Source organism: Pteronotus mesoamericanus, unplaced genomic scaffold, assembly GCF_021234165.1.
Source record: "Pteronotus mesoamericanus isolate MK-2021 breed Mesoamerican mustached bat unplaced genomic scaffold, CSHL_Meso_final contig_116, whole genome shotgun sequence".
NCBI lineage: Eukaryota > Metazoa > Chordata > Mammalia > Chiroptera > Mormoopidae > Pteronotus > Pteronotus mesoamericanus.
The window spans coordinates 22,052,300-22,069,067 of record NW_026555027.1 but is presented as its reverse complement, the minus strand read 5'-3'; the positions used below and the strand labels follow the sequence as shown (position 1 = coordinate 22,069,067).

The following is a 16,768-nucleotide window of genomic DNA, read 5'->3' as shown; positions in this document are numbered from 1 at the left end:
TGGAATCTATTCAACAAAATAAACTAAGGAACAAAATAAACCACAGACAAGGAAACACGGAGCAGACTGAAAGTGACCAGAGGGGATGGGGAAAGAGGACAATGGTGGAAAGAAGGGGAAGGGACTAGACAAAGAACATGTATGAATGACCCATGGTCATGGACAACTGAGTGGGAATTGCCTGTGGGAGTGGGGGGAGGGTGGGATGGGTGGAGGAGGGCAAAGGGGGAAAAATTGAGACAGCTGTAGTAGAATAAATCTGACTTAAAAAATAAAAATAAAAAAACTTATTTAAAAAAAAAACAAAACCCTTCCTGCTGGTCCTGACTGGTGGGGCTCAGCTGGTTGGGTGTCGTCCTGCAAGATGAAACGTTGCTGGTTGGATTCCCGGTCACGTCACATCCCTGGGTTGCCGGTTCTGTCCCTGGTTGTGGTGTGTTCACAGGGGCAACCAATCAATGCTTCTCTCTTTCTCCCACCTGTCCCCTCTCTCTAAAAATAAATAAATTATCTAAAAAATTAAATCCTTTCCTTCTGTAACTTCCAGTTCTACTAGTAGAAGGTCCATACACTTTAACATGGACCACAAGATCCAGCTCTTGCTTAAACTTGTGCAAATGCTCAATACTTCCCCTTCTCGTCCCCACTCTCACCTCCTCATACAGACCCTCTACGACTTACCCTATAGCTATCCTTCCAGTTCCTCAATCTTGCCACACTCTCCTAGTACCTAGGATGCAGAAATGTTATATTTTGTACGGGCAAATCTTTGCCTCCAATTCACCAGGTCTGAGCTACATAGTAGGTAAGCTTGAGAATGCTACACTTCTGCTTAAAATCCTTTAGATGATTCCTGTAACATATTTACCCATTTTCTATAGACTTTAGGAGGAATTACAACCCATGTAGCATATGACCTAGCCTCCGTTTACTTTCCCAGCACCATGTCTTGCTAGCCTGGGACACTCCACAGTACTTTCCAGCCATCATGAACTGCCTGCAGGTCCTAACCTCACCGCGCCTTTGCCCGCATCTTGCAGCCAACCTATATGCACAGGCTGACTTCTGCTCCACTGGCCTGGCAATCTGGGACTATCCTTCAGAACTTAGTGGGCAACATTTCTTCTTGAGACTACTTCCCTGGCCCCATGCCCACCCCCATGACTGATCTAGTTCAGGTGTTCATTTCTCAGAGTGCCTGTAGCCCACTCTCAGTATACGTCACCGCACTTATCAAAACCATAGAGTAATTTTTTTATTGGTCTGTTATGTTGACCAGACTATCGTTTTCTTGAGGGGAAAGAGTATCTTATTCCCAGTGTCTAGAAAAGTCTTCATCATTTAGAAGGGGCCCAATTAATATTATTGGTAAAAAAAAATGAATAAATGAATAGGTGAATAAATCCATTAATGAATGGATGAGGAGAGACATTGTTCTGAAGTCCCTATGAAAACATCCATGCTCATATTATACCGGGAAACATCTCAGGAGGACATTCCAGGTTCAGCTCTTTCATTATTAGCAGAAAAACAGACTCAGTATCTCATTCAGAGTTAGTTTTCCCTGAGTAGCACAGTCTGAAATTATATCTATTGAAGAAATTAGTTGGTTAACATATATATTCCTTTGAAAATGCAAATGTCCAGGTAATCACTACATACCTTAATGCCAATTTCGTTACCTAAATTGCTTTTTGTGCTAACACTTAACAAAGCCCAACCCACTGAATGAATAGGAACTTTATACAGTAGGGAGGAGAGAAGGTCTGGCATGGGTATATTTTAAAAGCTTCCCAAATTACCCTAATAAGCGGCCATAGTTGAGAATCACTATTCTTCAGCGCTTCCCGAACTTTATTGTGCACACTGCTCTCCTGAGGACTTTAAAAAGGACAGCTGCAGACTCAGTATGGCTTACGTGAAAATTTGTATTTGCTGATGCAATGTTGCCGGTCACGGACCACACTTTGAATAGCAAAGATCTAGTTATTCTCCCCTTGCTGCTGGCCTTTGGCTTTTAAAGTTTTTTAAAAAATTTTAGGAGTTAATCCATGGCGAGGGAAGGGCTAACAGAGAGGGTCTGCGAGGACACACAGAATAGCTATATGTTCAGATCCAGGTGTGCCTGTTTGTAGGCTTTTCTTTACAGGAAACATGGATTCCAGTGCCCATTTCTGACTGTGCTCATTTTGACGGAACCACTGGCTAAACGGTCACCCGCTTTGCTAAGACAGAGCACAATGGTCAAAGAAAATGTTACCTGAGAGTAGCTAAAGGGTACTACTCTCTCTCTTCCCTCCTCTCTCTTTTTTAGCTACACTGTTCTCTTTAAAAATATCTGGACTGTTTTTTCATTCTCAATAGTTTTAAATGGAAAATTTGTAACATTTGTGAAAGAACACATTAAATGGAATATGTCTGTGCATTATACTTATGGTGCATCTCCCTGAAGGATTTGTAACACGAAATGGGCTGTCATTAGTCTTTGCTGTTTCTCTGTAAAATGAGACACTTTTAATTCCAATTTTGCAGATTAGGAAAATGAAATGCAGAAAGCTAAACTGACCTAATTAAGATCACATACTAGCAAACACAGGATATGGCCAGAACTGACATCTTAGCTTTCCCAGGCTAAGGGGGCTTTGTGGAAAAAGAAGCAGTAATCTTTCAAAAGATTGTGCTGTAATTATTCATAGCACTTGCATCTCCTTGAAATAAAGTTTACTACTTAACAGCCTTTCTCCTGAATATATCTATTGCTGGAATTTATTGATGTTTTCAAGTCATCTGATTATTAACCTATATTACTTGGAAAAGAATTCAAAGTGGCCTTACATGAATACATAAAATAAATTAATTCATATACATTGAACAAGAAAGAAGGAGAGCAGTAATGTGAGTGAATCAAATGTGTGCCAAGAGGTCCCGTAGTTATGAGTTAAGAACAAATCTGACTCTTCACTTACTAGCAGTCAAGGTGAAAAGGGAAACATTTCACAGAACCCATAGGAAAAACTAACACATTTTCCAGAAGCAGCATTATCCCTGGTAACAGCTCTCTGCTAGACCCAGTAGTCTGACTTTGATTCAAAGGGGGCTGGTCCTCCTGGCCCCACTATCCTACCCGTAACTCTGACTTCTTCTAAAGGGCAGACCCCGGGGCAGACAGACAATGCTTCCAGTGTTGAATTAAACAGTAATTTAACTTGTTAGTTGATTTACTATTTTCCATAGGTTTTTCATCAATATAACCCTAATATAACCAATGAATGAGTACTCAAATTGCAAAGCTTGAGCTAAGTTATTTAGCAAAGTTTTGGTACCCATCAAAAACTGCACATACTCATTTTGAATTGTAAAAATAGAAATCAATGCACCTGACATTTAATAGCAAGCGTAAGAACAAAATATAAGATAATTACTTGTAAATGGACATGAGAGGTGGAAAAAAGATGAGCGTGGCTTTTTAACCATGTTAGTGAGTTATAATTTGCCTACCATAAATTAACCCATTTTAAATAAATGTATACAGTTGTGCTACCATCACCATGACCCAATTTTAGAATACTTCCATCATCCCAGAAAGTTCCCTGGTGCACATTTACAACAATCCCTTCTCTACCCCCAACCCAAAGCAATAGTGTTCTGTTTTCTGTCTCTGCAATTTTGCCTTTCTGGAAATTTCACATATGCAATCTTTTGTGTTTAGCTCATTTTACTTAGCATAGTGCTCTTGAGGTTCATCTACATTACTGCATGGATCATAGTTTGTTCCTTTTTATTGTTGTGTAGTATTCCTCTTTACAGTTGTACCATACTTTGTTTATGCACTGTTGATAGATAGCAAGGTTGTTTCTATGTTTTGGCTGTTATGAACAGTGCTGTAATGGACAGTGACATCAATGTCCTTGTAAGAACATGTGTCTTCATTTCTATTAGGTACATATTTAGGAGTGGAATAGCTGGGTTGTTTGAAAAGCGTATGTTTAATTTTCATAAACATTGTCAAACTGTCCAAAGCGGTTTCTCCACTTTGAGCTCGGGTATAGTGAAATATATTATGTTCCACTAACAATGTGCAGTGGTTTCAGGTTCTTCACATCCTCACTAACACTTATTGTTATCTATCTTTTTTGGGTAGTCCTTTTAGTGAGCATGGGTTTAGGGGTTTTGAAGAGGAAGAACTTATTTTGATTTCCAGTCAGTCAGAAATAGGATCAAAATTCCTCCCACTCCACTCACCCCCTGCTCCCTGTGTCTCCTTTTCTAAATAGCCTCAGAGAACACAATATTTTAGGATTTTAAGGCCATTTATTTTTCTCCTTATGATATTTTTAATTCTCTGACTTTCAATTTCCCTTAAAGAATGTAAAAAATGCTATCAACTTGAGCTTCATGTTATATCAAAGGCTTATTGAAAAGCACATTGGATTTGGTGATAAGCAGAACGAAGCAAGACCTTTCAACTACAGAGGGGCCTTCCCATATCTCTTACACTAAAATGTTGAGTAAAACTGGGTCGTCATCCCAGCCAACGCTCCATTTTATATCCACTCCCTTTTAAATACAGATAATTTTTTGCAGTTGTAAAACAAACCTTTGGATTCGAAATAAGCGCAAAAGGCATTGCTAATTTTCTTTCCCTTTAAGCGCTTAATTCAACTTATCAGTGTTTTTCACACCTTGACCATGAATTTAAAAAAATGATAGCGTACTACTACTTAAAAACTACCCAGAAGGTAAAAAAAAATATGTTATATATGTGTGTATTTATCATATCATTGGCTCTCTTTCTTGGAAGGAATTTGATTGACAAATGTTAATTTTGACTGGAGAATTTTTAAAGCCAATATTACTACACAATTTTCAGAAGAATGGTTCAGAGAAGCCACCCAAAGCAAACTGCCACATGCCACATTTAAATTAAACAAAGGTGTGGTTCAGCAGTCTTTCCACTAAGATACCTGCTGAGTTCCTATTGCCTGAAGGATTTTTTTTCAAACTTAATTGAGAATTGTGTAATAAAACAACCTCATCTCCTACTGTGAAAGGTTGTAACTTGGCTGGCAGGCCTCAGGAGCTGGTCTGCAATACTTATCTAGTGTCATTTTTCTTTACAAAGGTTTTTTTGGGTGTTAATAGGCAAGAAAGGGGAGGCCATGGCCCACAGAGAGGGAGAGACTCCCTGTTAATATCAAGAAAAGGCCAGTTGGTGCCAAGATACTTTGCTAGGGGATTACCAGGATCTGGCCCTTGCAGAAATGACTAGATATTTGAAAGTTTCATTTAATTTAAAGATGATAGCTCAAGCCACACAAAAGTGATAATGAATCAGAATGTGAATATGTTCATCATGCTGAATGGATCTTTCAGGTGAACACAGTGCCTCCTCTTCTTGTATTACTAACTGGGCACTCATGACAAGTTGGTTAGTAGAGAAGGAAAGGAAACGCATGGTTCTGAGAGGTTTTATCCGGGTCTTGATGCTCCAAGAGCTGTTTCTCAGGGCTGCCACGATTGCTCAGTGTCCAACCTCCCTTGTGAACCTATTGCCTATGCCTTGTGGCTTCTCTACCCCCTGGGGATTTTAGGACTACACAGCTAATATTTGCTTCTTTAGACCCCTCAACTCCATGTTGTATTTGATGTGCTAAAACCACTGATGAAGCTGCTCATTGTTTTCAGTAAAGTAGTGGGCGAGTCTCTAGTGTCACCTTATGTCTTTCAGCAGGAGGGGAAGCAATCTACTCTCTTACACTGTATGCACAGGCACAGGGTATTAAAAGTTTGACAGACTTCTAGTCTCCATTGAGGTGATGTGGAAAAGTGGTCGTAAATACAGGCTCTGGAGCCAGGCTGCTTCCTGGGTTAGAATGCTCATGCAAGGTTTTTCATCTGCAAAAAGGAAAGATAACAGTACCTGCCTCACAGGGTCATTGTGAGGATCAAGTGTGTTACTACCTGTGAACTTCTTACAATAGTGCCAGACACATAAGCCTTCAGTAAGTGTTAGCTATTCTTATTCTCTTTCATTATCTTCTATTTTTATTTTATTGTATTCTATTTTGTTATTATTCGCCTGCATCCTTTTATTATACTCCTCTATTAATCTATTTAACATTCCTTCCTTATACCTGTATATTATGTTACTCAATTTAGAAATAAAACAGAAGTTGGATTAAAAAAAAAATCACACACGTGTGTGTGTTTTAATTCTTCAAAGATAGTTTTAAAATAAAGGAGCTACGGAAAGTGTAGTATTAGTTCTCTATTGCTGCTATAAAAAATTAGCATAAACTTGGTGGCTTAAGACAGCACAAGTTTATTACCTGATAACTCTGAAGGTCAGAATTCAAGAAAGGGCTGGCAGGGCCGCACTCTTCCGGGAGGCTCTAGGGAAGAACCATTCCTTCCCCTTTCCAGCTTCTAGATGCTGCATATGTTTCTTGGCTTGTGGCCACATCACTGCAGCCTCTGCTTCTGTTGCCACATCTCTTTCTCTGATTCTGACCCTCTGGCTCCCTCATCGTTAATAAGAACCCTGTGACTACATAATGCCATCCAAATAATTCTGGATAATCTCTCCATTTCAAGATTCTTAACTCAATCATACCTGCAAAGTTCCTTTTGCCACATAAGGTAACATATTCACAGGATACAGGGATAGGATGCAGACACCTTTGGAGAGGCATCATTCTGCCTGCCACCAAGGGAAAAGCACCAGGTGACTTCTTGAGATCACTTAAGCCAGTGGTCTCCAACCAGAGATGATTATGCCGCCCCACGGGGACATTTGGCAATGTCTGGAGATATTTCTGGTTGTCACAACAGGGAAGTGGGGTGTTACTGGGCATTTTGCGGGGAGAATCCAGGGACACTAAATATCCCATAATGTACAGGACAGCCTCCTCCCCCCAACAAAGAATCGTCAGGCCCCAAATGTCATCAGTGATAAAGCTAAGAACCCCTGATTGAAAGCATATGACTCCTTGAAATCTTCCAAGTTAGCAGTGGGAACCAGTTACAGGGTTTAGATTTATATAGAGAAGTTTGAGAAATCACATACAAGCTCTATAACTCCAGGTTTTTGACAATCCTACATGATAAATAAGAGATGAAGACTATTACTCATACTTTAATAGCAGGGTCTTAAGCCTTAACTTGTTATTTGTTAAGTAGTTTGTTTTATTTTAGGTCTGGTGTAATCTTTCACACTGCTGTATTTCATACATAGACAAGTTAATTTAAAGTGTTTATCATAAACATCATTTTATGCATATTGTGAATATTTAAAGTCATAGATGCTCAGATTTAAGTATCTAACACCAAACAGATTTCAAGGTGACCCACAGCCTTCTACAATATTTTTGTTTTGCTTTGGGATGGCCTCTTGACCTCACAGGATCAAAGAGAAAGTACACGTACCATGACATTCCCTTCCATCTGGAGAAAGATTTAAGTTAGAATCAACTTTCACTTAAAGTAAGCACCTTGGGTATCAATATTTAATTTTTCAATTCTCAAGAATTTCTGTATTCTGGCTTGAATTTTCCCAGGCTTTTAAAAAAGTAACTTACAGAATTGCTAGTAGGAGACTTTACATGTTTTTCAACATTTTTTTCCATCTTCATTTTCCTTTCCATCCACTCCACTCTTCTCATCCTCTCCCTTTCTTTATTACTTTTTTTCCTGTTCAAGATTTCCCCTACAGTTTTCTTAATTTGCAGCAACTTCTAAAAGGAATAGTTATATTATCTACGGCAGAAAAGATTTCTTAACTAGCAGAGGACTGTGTGCATGGGAGTGAAAATTGTATCCATAAGGGTTAATTTGAATTTCATTTTTTTCACCCAGGAAGAATAATAACTATGGATATGAAAGTATTCTAACAGATTGCGAACCAACAGAGCAGAATGAAGAAAAACACAATGCTATTCAGCAACCTTGTTTACCACTGAAGCTATTTCTACTGTATACATTTCTCTGCCAAGATACAGTTCTACGAGGTGTTTTACATTTGGTATGACTTCTAAGCTACAATAAAAAGGATAGAGGTTAAATACATTTTAATGAGTCGAGACTTGCCAAACACTATTTAAAAAGCCAAAGCCATACCTCTAAACATTAATTCACATCTAAAATTCACAATTTCAAGTATCACATTGCTTACTGGGGTGGGTACCAAGAGAGGAAACTGCAGAGATCTCTGTGCCTATCTACTTGTCGAAGGATCCAGTTTCTTCACAAAAAAAAAATGCAAGAAAAAAGAAAGAGGAAAAAAGAAGAGTGTGAGGGAAAAACAAGACCGTGTGAAGGAGACATAAGAGACACATAAAGTGTATGAAGGACTAAGAAATTTAGAGATAATTAGAGGTCAATACATAAGTGGAAGTTTCCCAAAGCAAGATGGCATGAGCATATAACAGGGCAGCTGGTAGAGGGAAAGGAGGGGGAGGACTGGGGAGAGAGCAAATGGTAACTTTGACAACTTGGGCACATTATCAACTATGGCACAGGGACCCTGGATATCTCCCAGCCAAGACACCTGTACAAATTTCCCTGGGGATAAAAGGAATTTCTTTGGTTTCTGGGAAAGCCCACGGATGGGACAGCACCTGTTAGGTTGAGCAGCAAACGCCTGTTATCCCAATCAGGTCTCCCTCAAGCTACCTACATCAGGGGTATGTATGGGTAGTGCAGTGAAGATCCATAGCAAAATTAATAATAATGATAATAAATCAAAAAGCAACACAGAAATGCAAAGGAGCACATATTCAAAATATTAGACTATAACCTTTAATCCTAAGATATTTTCCTCGCATTATTTTACAAAGGTCAGTGAATAACAAAACCCAGATAAGAACATGCAACAGCAAATGGTTAAATATCATTTGGGGCAGGTTATTTCTTAGAAGGAAGTTTAGAATCTCTTGTCAAAGGGCATATTGTGTTTATATGCTGGGTGCTGTGCCCAGCTACACCTTTTTCCTCCTTGTCAAAATGTTCTTTTCTTCACCACACTCTGATGGCTGTGACGCCTGCAGCTCCTTATACCTCTCTGACTTTTCCTTCTATTCGAATTCTTGATGTCCTTTCCACTTCTGCCTTATACCTCTTCTCTTGTCCTTTTGGGAACTCAAATACCCTCAAGGCTCAGCTGTCACCCCTGGGCTGACAGATCCTAAATCTCCCCCATGAGAGATTCTCTAACCTTCCATCTCTACCAACCTGTTGTCTGTCCCCACTCGGATGTTACGCCTGGCTTAGACTCAGCAGGCACAAATCCTTATTAATCACCACCCCCCCAAAAAGCAGACTTATCTCCTAACTTCTCTCCTTCTGTGTGCACTCATCCCATTCTCCTGAGTCCCTTAGGTTTTAAAACTTGGCATCATTTCCAAATTATTCAAATCCTTCATTTAGCAAGTCAGTTCCCTGGAGCCATCCAGCTCTCCCTTCACATTGTCCTACAGCTGTCTCATCCCGCCACAGGCCGACCTCTCCAACTCAGACCTGAGACACATCAACAACCCCTATCTGCCCACCCTTCCTGGCTTATCACTTCTCACTTAATCCATCTAGACTAGCATTCCCAGAATCATCTTTCAACTTTTGCCTTATCAAGTGACCTGTTCAGGAAAATATCCATTTCTCTGTTATTACAACATCAAGGCTAAACATAGATTTTCAAAGCTCTCAATAATACACCCCTATCCATTGTGTCTACATTTTCACTGCTTCTCAACGATGTGATTTATTCCTGCCTGTTTTCTGCTTGTTGGGAATTCCCTCCTTTGTATCTCCACTTCCAAATCCTAGCCTTGCTTGGGCCCCTCCCAAATCTCAACTTCTCCATGTAATTTAAATGACTAACTCTCACTCCCTTCTTAACTTATTTTTTTAGAATAAACAAGTTAATAAATCTACTATTGAAATACATTTTTATTTTTCTTGGCTATAATTGATCCATAATGAATAAAATCATAAACAAAGCAAATTTAGAGATATATCTATTAGCATTTGATTTTTAAATGTTATACATTTATTATAGAGCTACTACATTTAAAAGTCATCTTCTTACCTGATTTTATGCATTCTGCTGACTTGCAAATACCATCTAGAAAAAGGAGGGTATACACATAATTATTTGCAATACATGTTTTCTAATATCTCCTTATCTTTTGTTCTTCTAAAAACTGCCAATTAAATAATAAATTCTGTAAAGCAAGAACTAAACCTGAATATTATATATCATTGTTAATAGTTTGAAAAAATGGAGGGATACAGTGGGAAAATCCTAAATTTAAAATTTTCATTATGAAGACAATGTATTTATTACATTATCTCTACCCACTAAGCTTTAGGTCTTTTAAATTGAAATAATCAGTTGTAAGTCTAGTAATCATGTTTTGTTTTGTTTTGTTTTCATTAAGGAACCAATCTTTTCTAATCTGTATTGTGAACACTTCTAAGACTCAAATTAGACCTCTCAAATTCCTGTGCAGCCCTTTAGAATTTCAATGACACAACAAAATTGACTAATTGAAGTTGGCCACAAAATTGTGTATACTTTAATCAAATAAAATTATACATTAGAATCCTCATAAAATAAGCATGAGTGCATTAAATATACTTGGCAAGGAATAATTTAGCTCAAACATAAAAGACAGTGTACCTTAGTCAAAGGTAATTGCCTTGACATATTGATGATACATTTTATAAATGCATCTTTATAGCACTACCTTTAATTTAATTGTCTTTCTCCTTAACACATTAGCAGATGGGAAAAGCATCAGAGGAAGATTTCACTCTCTCCTGCATTTATGTGTGCAGAGGCGTGGGAGTAACTCACCGTCATAGTTTGCATAGAGTGCTATCATCGTCACCGCGATGATGCCGAGGAGCAGGACGAGGACTGAGAGGCTGATCTCCAGTGGGGTCCATCGCTGTTTCTTCTTTGGCTTTGGAGTGTTGTTATCAGTTATATCCATCTGACTTTCTGATTTGCCCATCACCTAAAATCTGCAAAAATTGTTAAAAAATTTTAAGTACCAATAATAAATTAATAAGATAAAAGAGGAAGTGTGTGTATATATATGCATAAATATACATATATACACATACATATTTATACATGTATATATATACACACACAATATTCCAAATGCTTAATGTGGATGAATAAAGTAATAGTTAACTTATTTTAATAAGACATAAAAATTTTGAGTTGAAAGTCAAAATTTTTATTCTGACAGAGAATATAGAGCCAGACGAATTTGACAGGTCCCTATCACAACTTTTGTTTTTGTTTTTTTATTTTATATACATTCATGGAAAAGCCAAGCAAAATTAAACAAAGAGATTCAATTAAATACTCACATAGGATTCCTCCAGCAGTTCCTTGGCAATTAATCACTGTACTATCATTAAGGAAAGTTTTAAACCACCCTTCTGAACTTTGGACAATGTCAAAGGTGAATTTTATATCTTGCTCCAGTGGCTTCCTTTATAAGCTTGGAAATCAATAACTAACACTTTGAGATTTTGACTAAGCAATAATTTGAAATAGGAGTGCAGATTTTTAAAAAAATGTGATAGTTTCTTTTTAGTCTTAAAAACTTTTGATTTTACAGCTCAAAATTTTGACTACTGCTGATAAGGGTAGCTATTAACTGGTTAGACAACATTCTGAAAATGGTCACTTGCTGGACTGAAAGTCAGTGGTTTACCTCCAGGGATGAAAGATGTTAACCATAATCTCTTAGAGCAACTGAAGAAAAAAAATATGATTTACAAAATTCTACCTTGTAGGTAAGGGTAACAATAGTTAAGATGTTATTTAATTTGCACCTATTTGAGTACTAGTACCTTTAATAATAGCAGATAGTTATTGAGAACTTCCTATGTGTTAGTCATAGTTCTTCACTTCTTTACATGTACTAATGCATTTAATCTTTGTAAGGTGGATATTAATATTCTAACCCTGTACATTAGGAAACTGAGGCACAGAAATGTCAGGTACTTTGCCCAAGGCTATGTGATTAGTAAATGTTCTTCATAAAGAACACATTTGGTCACTGTTTGAAATAAAATTGTATCACCATACAATAAAAGCTACTTTAGATCATACTGCCCAAGTTTTGGGGGGAAATTTAAAGGATATTAAGCCTAAATATCTGATTTCATTGTGTTTCTTTTAGAGGCCTATTGATTCTCTATGGGCCATCTACCAAAGCCCAGATAACTTCAATTTTTCTGCAGGGCTGTAATGTAGAAAAGAGCATTGTAAACTAACAGATTAGCTTTTTATAGCTTGATACAAATTAAGCGTATAATTTAGTTCCTAGATGAAGCAACTGCTCAGAATTGCTCTTTTAGTTAAAGATCTTTGTTGAACACACACAATCCCTTGAGGGTGTGTTTTGTGGAAACTGAGGCACAGGATAAAGTAGAAACAGAGTCTACATTTGAAGTGTGGTCGCCAGATCCAGCAGATACCTAGAAATTTAATCTCCCTGGTAAATTATTAATAAGCTAACCACAACAACTAAAGTTTAAAGTTCTGGATACAGAGTCTTAAGCATGCTCTCCCCTTGATTACATGAGGCTATAACCAAGGACAGACTTTCAAATAAAAATATTTTATTAGGCCATGAAAACCGTGTCTGCTCAATAAAAGTAGAATGTAATGTACCTGAATGTTAAAATGTCTTTCTTAATGGTTATGTAACTCATGTTGTCTTAGTCTCAGCCCCTGAGGTTATGATATGAAATTACATTGATCGTAGTCCTTGTAGTTTTAATAGGGATGGTTGGGGAAAGAAAAGATGAAAACAAATTTGACACTTACACCATACAGAGAGATAATAAAAACTTTGCCGGTTCCCCCGGAATAAGTCAAGACTGACCTAAAGAACATATGAATGAGAATCATACTTGCAGAAGTACTTCCTTTTCTTGAGTATTTCTCTCCCTGCTCTAATAATATCTCAAAAGACAATCTAAAGAAACGTAATACGACCCACTTCTCTTTTTAGTTTTTTCTCTGAAACAACAAACAGTTTCTACAGTAAAACTTAGGCCAAGAATCAGGGCAGCTACGGGGTTAAATGAAAGGTGATCTTTAGCGCCACCAGGCTTCTGCAGGAAAACTTCTGGGCTCTTAGTGGTTCTTTCTGCACCTAAGGCAACAGAAATTGTTATAGGGAACCGAAGGCAGGGGCTGAAGCTGTGTAGTCCTTTTACCTATGTCGATGAACATCAGCTTTTAATCACCTGCAAGCTCTCCATCTGCCCTTTTTGTAACCCCTCTGCAAATTTCAATCTTTTGTTCCTAAGTACTACTGTTCGATAATAACACTGAGCAAAAGCAGAAATGATCCAAGTTTAACCTCTTAATTAACTTTGTTATTCATTCCCAGGTAGTTCTGGTGGATTCGGTATCTTCTTTTAAAGAAATAAGGGTTAGCATCTTGAACCTCACGAAGAAACATATCACCAAGTCCCATATACTTGAATATCCAACTCTATCACATCCAATACCGTTTGAGAGAGGGTTTGGAAAGGAGAGCAATTAAACAAAATAGAGAGAGAAAGAAAGAGAGAGAGTGAGAGACAGAGAGAGAGAGATTTGATACTTGCAGTCCCAAAATAAAACAAGATATGCCAGAACATATTTCACCTTAACAGGAGATATGTTAGAAAGCTGAAACAGAAAAGTAGACACTTCCACAGGAGAGAATAGAGAATTAAGAGATCTAATTCAAAAGAATCCTATCAGCTTGACAACATCATCCAAAGAATAAATGATTATTTTGCTTAAGTGGAAGCTGAATTTCAAAGCAATATAAAGCAGAAATGCTTATACCAGTTGAGAAAAGTCTCATAGTCAAATCAAAGAACTCACAGCATAATTGGTTTGTTAAAAAGAAGTCGATAAACCTAAGCAATTTTCATCTTCACAGTACATTATTACATTAACATTTCAGCAAGTGCCTGAGGGTACACCATGCAATTAAAGTTTTTATTATGGAAACTGAGGCACAAGAAGCCAGAGAAACAAGTTCCAGAGTTTACTGTAGCTTTAGAAGCAGAAGAGGCAGGTACTCAAGAGAAATCATCTTGTTTCCCCCGGACGTTAATTTGTGGATGTTTGCCGGGTCGGGAATATGGAGTTCTGGACATAAAGTGCCAACCTCATTACCCCCATAAGCTGTACAACGAAAGTCACTGCATCGAGCCCAAGAAACTGTTGGACAATTGTTTTAGAGTCCTGGAACCCAGCAATAATGCAGCAGAGAGAAGTTACACGCCTTCATAACTGATTTGCCAATGAGGAGTGTAGTAAACCAGGTACCACTTTCCAGCTTAAATTACCATTTGCATCATATATGGGAGAGGAATAGATTTGGCCAAGTGACTCAAGATGAATGTTAGGTTGCAATTATACTTGTTTTCAAAATACAAATAGACAGAGACCGATTAAGCAAGGAAACTTTCACCTATGAAAGAACTGCCCCCCACTCCTGCCAACCAACCTTTGTGTGATTTAAGTACGCTATACTGCATAAATTACATAATAGGAAACTAAGATTCTAAGCAAGATGAAGAGGTGAGATAATGAAAAGATCTTCAGGTTAGGAAAAGTAAAAATAGAAAAGTGAGTTGCAAATGAGGAGAAAATCCGACAAAAAACAAAATGAAAACAAACCTCGCTTTAAATATATATGTATGTATCAGTGCCTGTACCGCGGAACGGCAAATTCCCAGCCCCCAAACCAGCCCCGCCGCAATTAGGCAGCGTTGATCTCGGAACCGCACTGAACTTCCCGGGTCGGCGGCTGTAGGGAGCGATGGAAATGAACCTGAACAGCCGACCTGACTGCACTTGAGAGCCCTCCTCCAGGTCACCTCGGCCCCATTCCCTCACTCTTCAGGTCCCAGTGCGGTTCCTTCCCCGGACACGCCTCCCTCGTCCACGGCCGCTGGGTCCCGGGGCGCTGGGATCGCGCCGGACCTGACCTGCGGACCCTGCTCCGCGCGCCTCGAGGGCAGCCGCTCCCTCCGACCCGCAGTGACCTCCCCGCGCCCATCCCACCGGCTCCCACCACCCCGGGCTCTCGCGCTTCTCCTCCAGTTCCCAGGTGCCAGCTCGCTCTCCCGGGACTCACCAGTGGGATTCGGGAGAAGTTGAAGGCTGCTGAGCACACACATCCCGACCAATGAGCGCACGGGGCCAGGCGCCCCGCGGAGCGCCGGTCGGACCAGAAGTCTGCCCCGGCGCGCCACGAGCTGCGCGGGGCTCCGGGCGGCTGGCGACGGCGCCGGGCCGAGGCCGGACTCCAGGGAGGTTACGGGCCCGCCTCGGCCCGGGCCCGAGGCGACGGGGACCATGGGCATCCCTCGGACCCGCACCCGGAAGGACTCACCGTGGCCTCTCAGCAGATCCCGCGCCGGGAGTTGGGCGGCTGCTCCTGCCTGCGCTCGGTCAAGCTTCGCCACTTGCTCATCTCTGCGCCCCGCGCGTCTCGGCGCTTTCACCACCTCCCCCCTCCTCGCCGCTGCAGGACCAGCGAGAGGAGCAGTTCCCTGGGTGACCTGAAGGTTTCCGCTAGGTCTCCCCAATCCTGTCACATCACGCGTGGGGGCCGGGTGTGCCTGTGTGTGTTTGTGTGTGTGTTGAGAAACACTCCCCCACCCCATACCCCACCTCACCCTTCCCAAAAGGGCTATGTCAAACATTCTTGGAATTGCTTAGCGTGGGGCTTTCAAGAAAACAATACATTGCCGCTTTGAGATTCTGTTAAGTGCTGGTGAAGGTTCTGTCTTCCTCCCTACTGGATCTCCTCTCTTTTTCTCACATTCTCATTTGATCCTTTCTCACATTCTTATCGATCTTTTTCCTCCCTTCATCCAAGCTTACTTCCTTTCTCATTTTCCTTTATTTCTCTCCCTCCTCCCCTTTTGTTTCTTTCTCTTCTTTGCCTCATTCTCTCCCTTTCCTTCTCTCCTTTCTTCCCCCCCCCCCCGTTTCTCTTTGCTTTTCTTCTCTTCTTTCTCCCCCCTCCCCTTTCTTTTTCTTGGTCAGACCAATATGATGTCAAGAGCTACATTCTGTACCGAAACTCCGCTCCTGCTTCCTGACTCTAGGGAATCTTGTAATGAGTGTACCTCCGGGCTTGGGGATGGAGAGTGAAAGAGTCAGAGAAAAATAAGCTAAAGTGCGTCTGTACTATGCACTAAAATTAAGTGTAATGTGTCTGGGACCCTAGTCATTTAAATGCAGCCAAACAGCACATCATTTGAGACCTGTGGTTCCTTCTCTAGGGGGAAAATTACTTTTTGCACGAGAGCTATTTCTTTATAAAAGCTGCTATAAATGTAAAGGAGCTCAGAAAAACTGAGCATCCTCTTAATTTTTTTTTTATTTTTTGCTTCCTTAATTTTTAGTTCAATTATTCAATTCCATGTATAGAAGCAGCTTTAACATTGATCCTTTTCCTCCTTTGAATCACATATAATTGCAAACACATGCAGTCACCCACACCCCTCTTGGGAAATTTGTACTGAAATACAGGTGGATTTTACCAAACTTGGCCAAGTCTGTTTTTTTTTAATTGAGATTTTCAGAGCATCTCACCCCAAAGCAGCGGCAATATCTGTTTTTAACATCAAAATAACTCACTGCTTGAGAGACTCTGCACTCATAAATTTTACATACTTTTCATTGTAGAGAAAGCTGAAAAGCAAGAATAAAAAGGGATACTTG

General features: G+C 39.7%; 1 protein-coding gene across 2 annotated transcripts in view; it reads right to left on the bottom strand.

Moving 5' to 3' along the window:
* The window catches only part of MME (membrane metalloendopeptidase), a 92,228-nt gene extending 76,608 nt beyond the window's left edge, over positions 1–15,620 (bottom strand). Inside the window, exons 1-3 of one of the 2 annotated variants that reach the window (XM_054579836.1) lie at positions 15,429–15,620; positions 10,853–11,022; positions 10,082–10,117 (exon numbers count right to left, since the gene is read on the bottom strand). In XM_054579836.1, coding sequence (XP_054435811.1) covers positions 10,082–10,117; positions 10,853–11,012 — 196 coding nt within the window. In that variant the 5' untranslated portion in view covers positions 11,013–11,022; positions 15,429–15,620. Of the gene's footprint in view, positions 1–10,081; positions 10,118–10,852; positions 11,023–14,877; positions 15,041–15,428 lie in introns of those variants that run through there. The other variant, XM_054579843.1, reaches the window with a different exon arrangement.
* Positions 15,621–16,768: the final 1,148 nt, after the last annotated feature.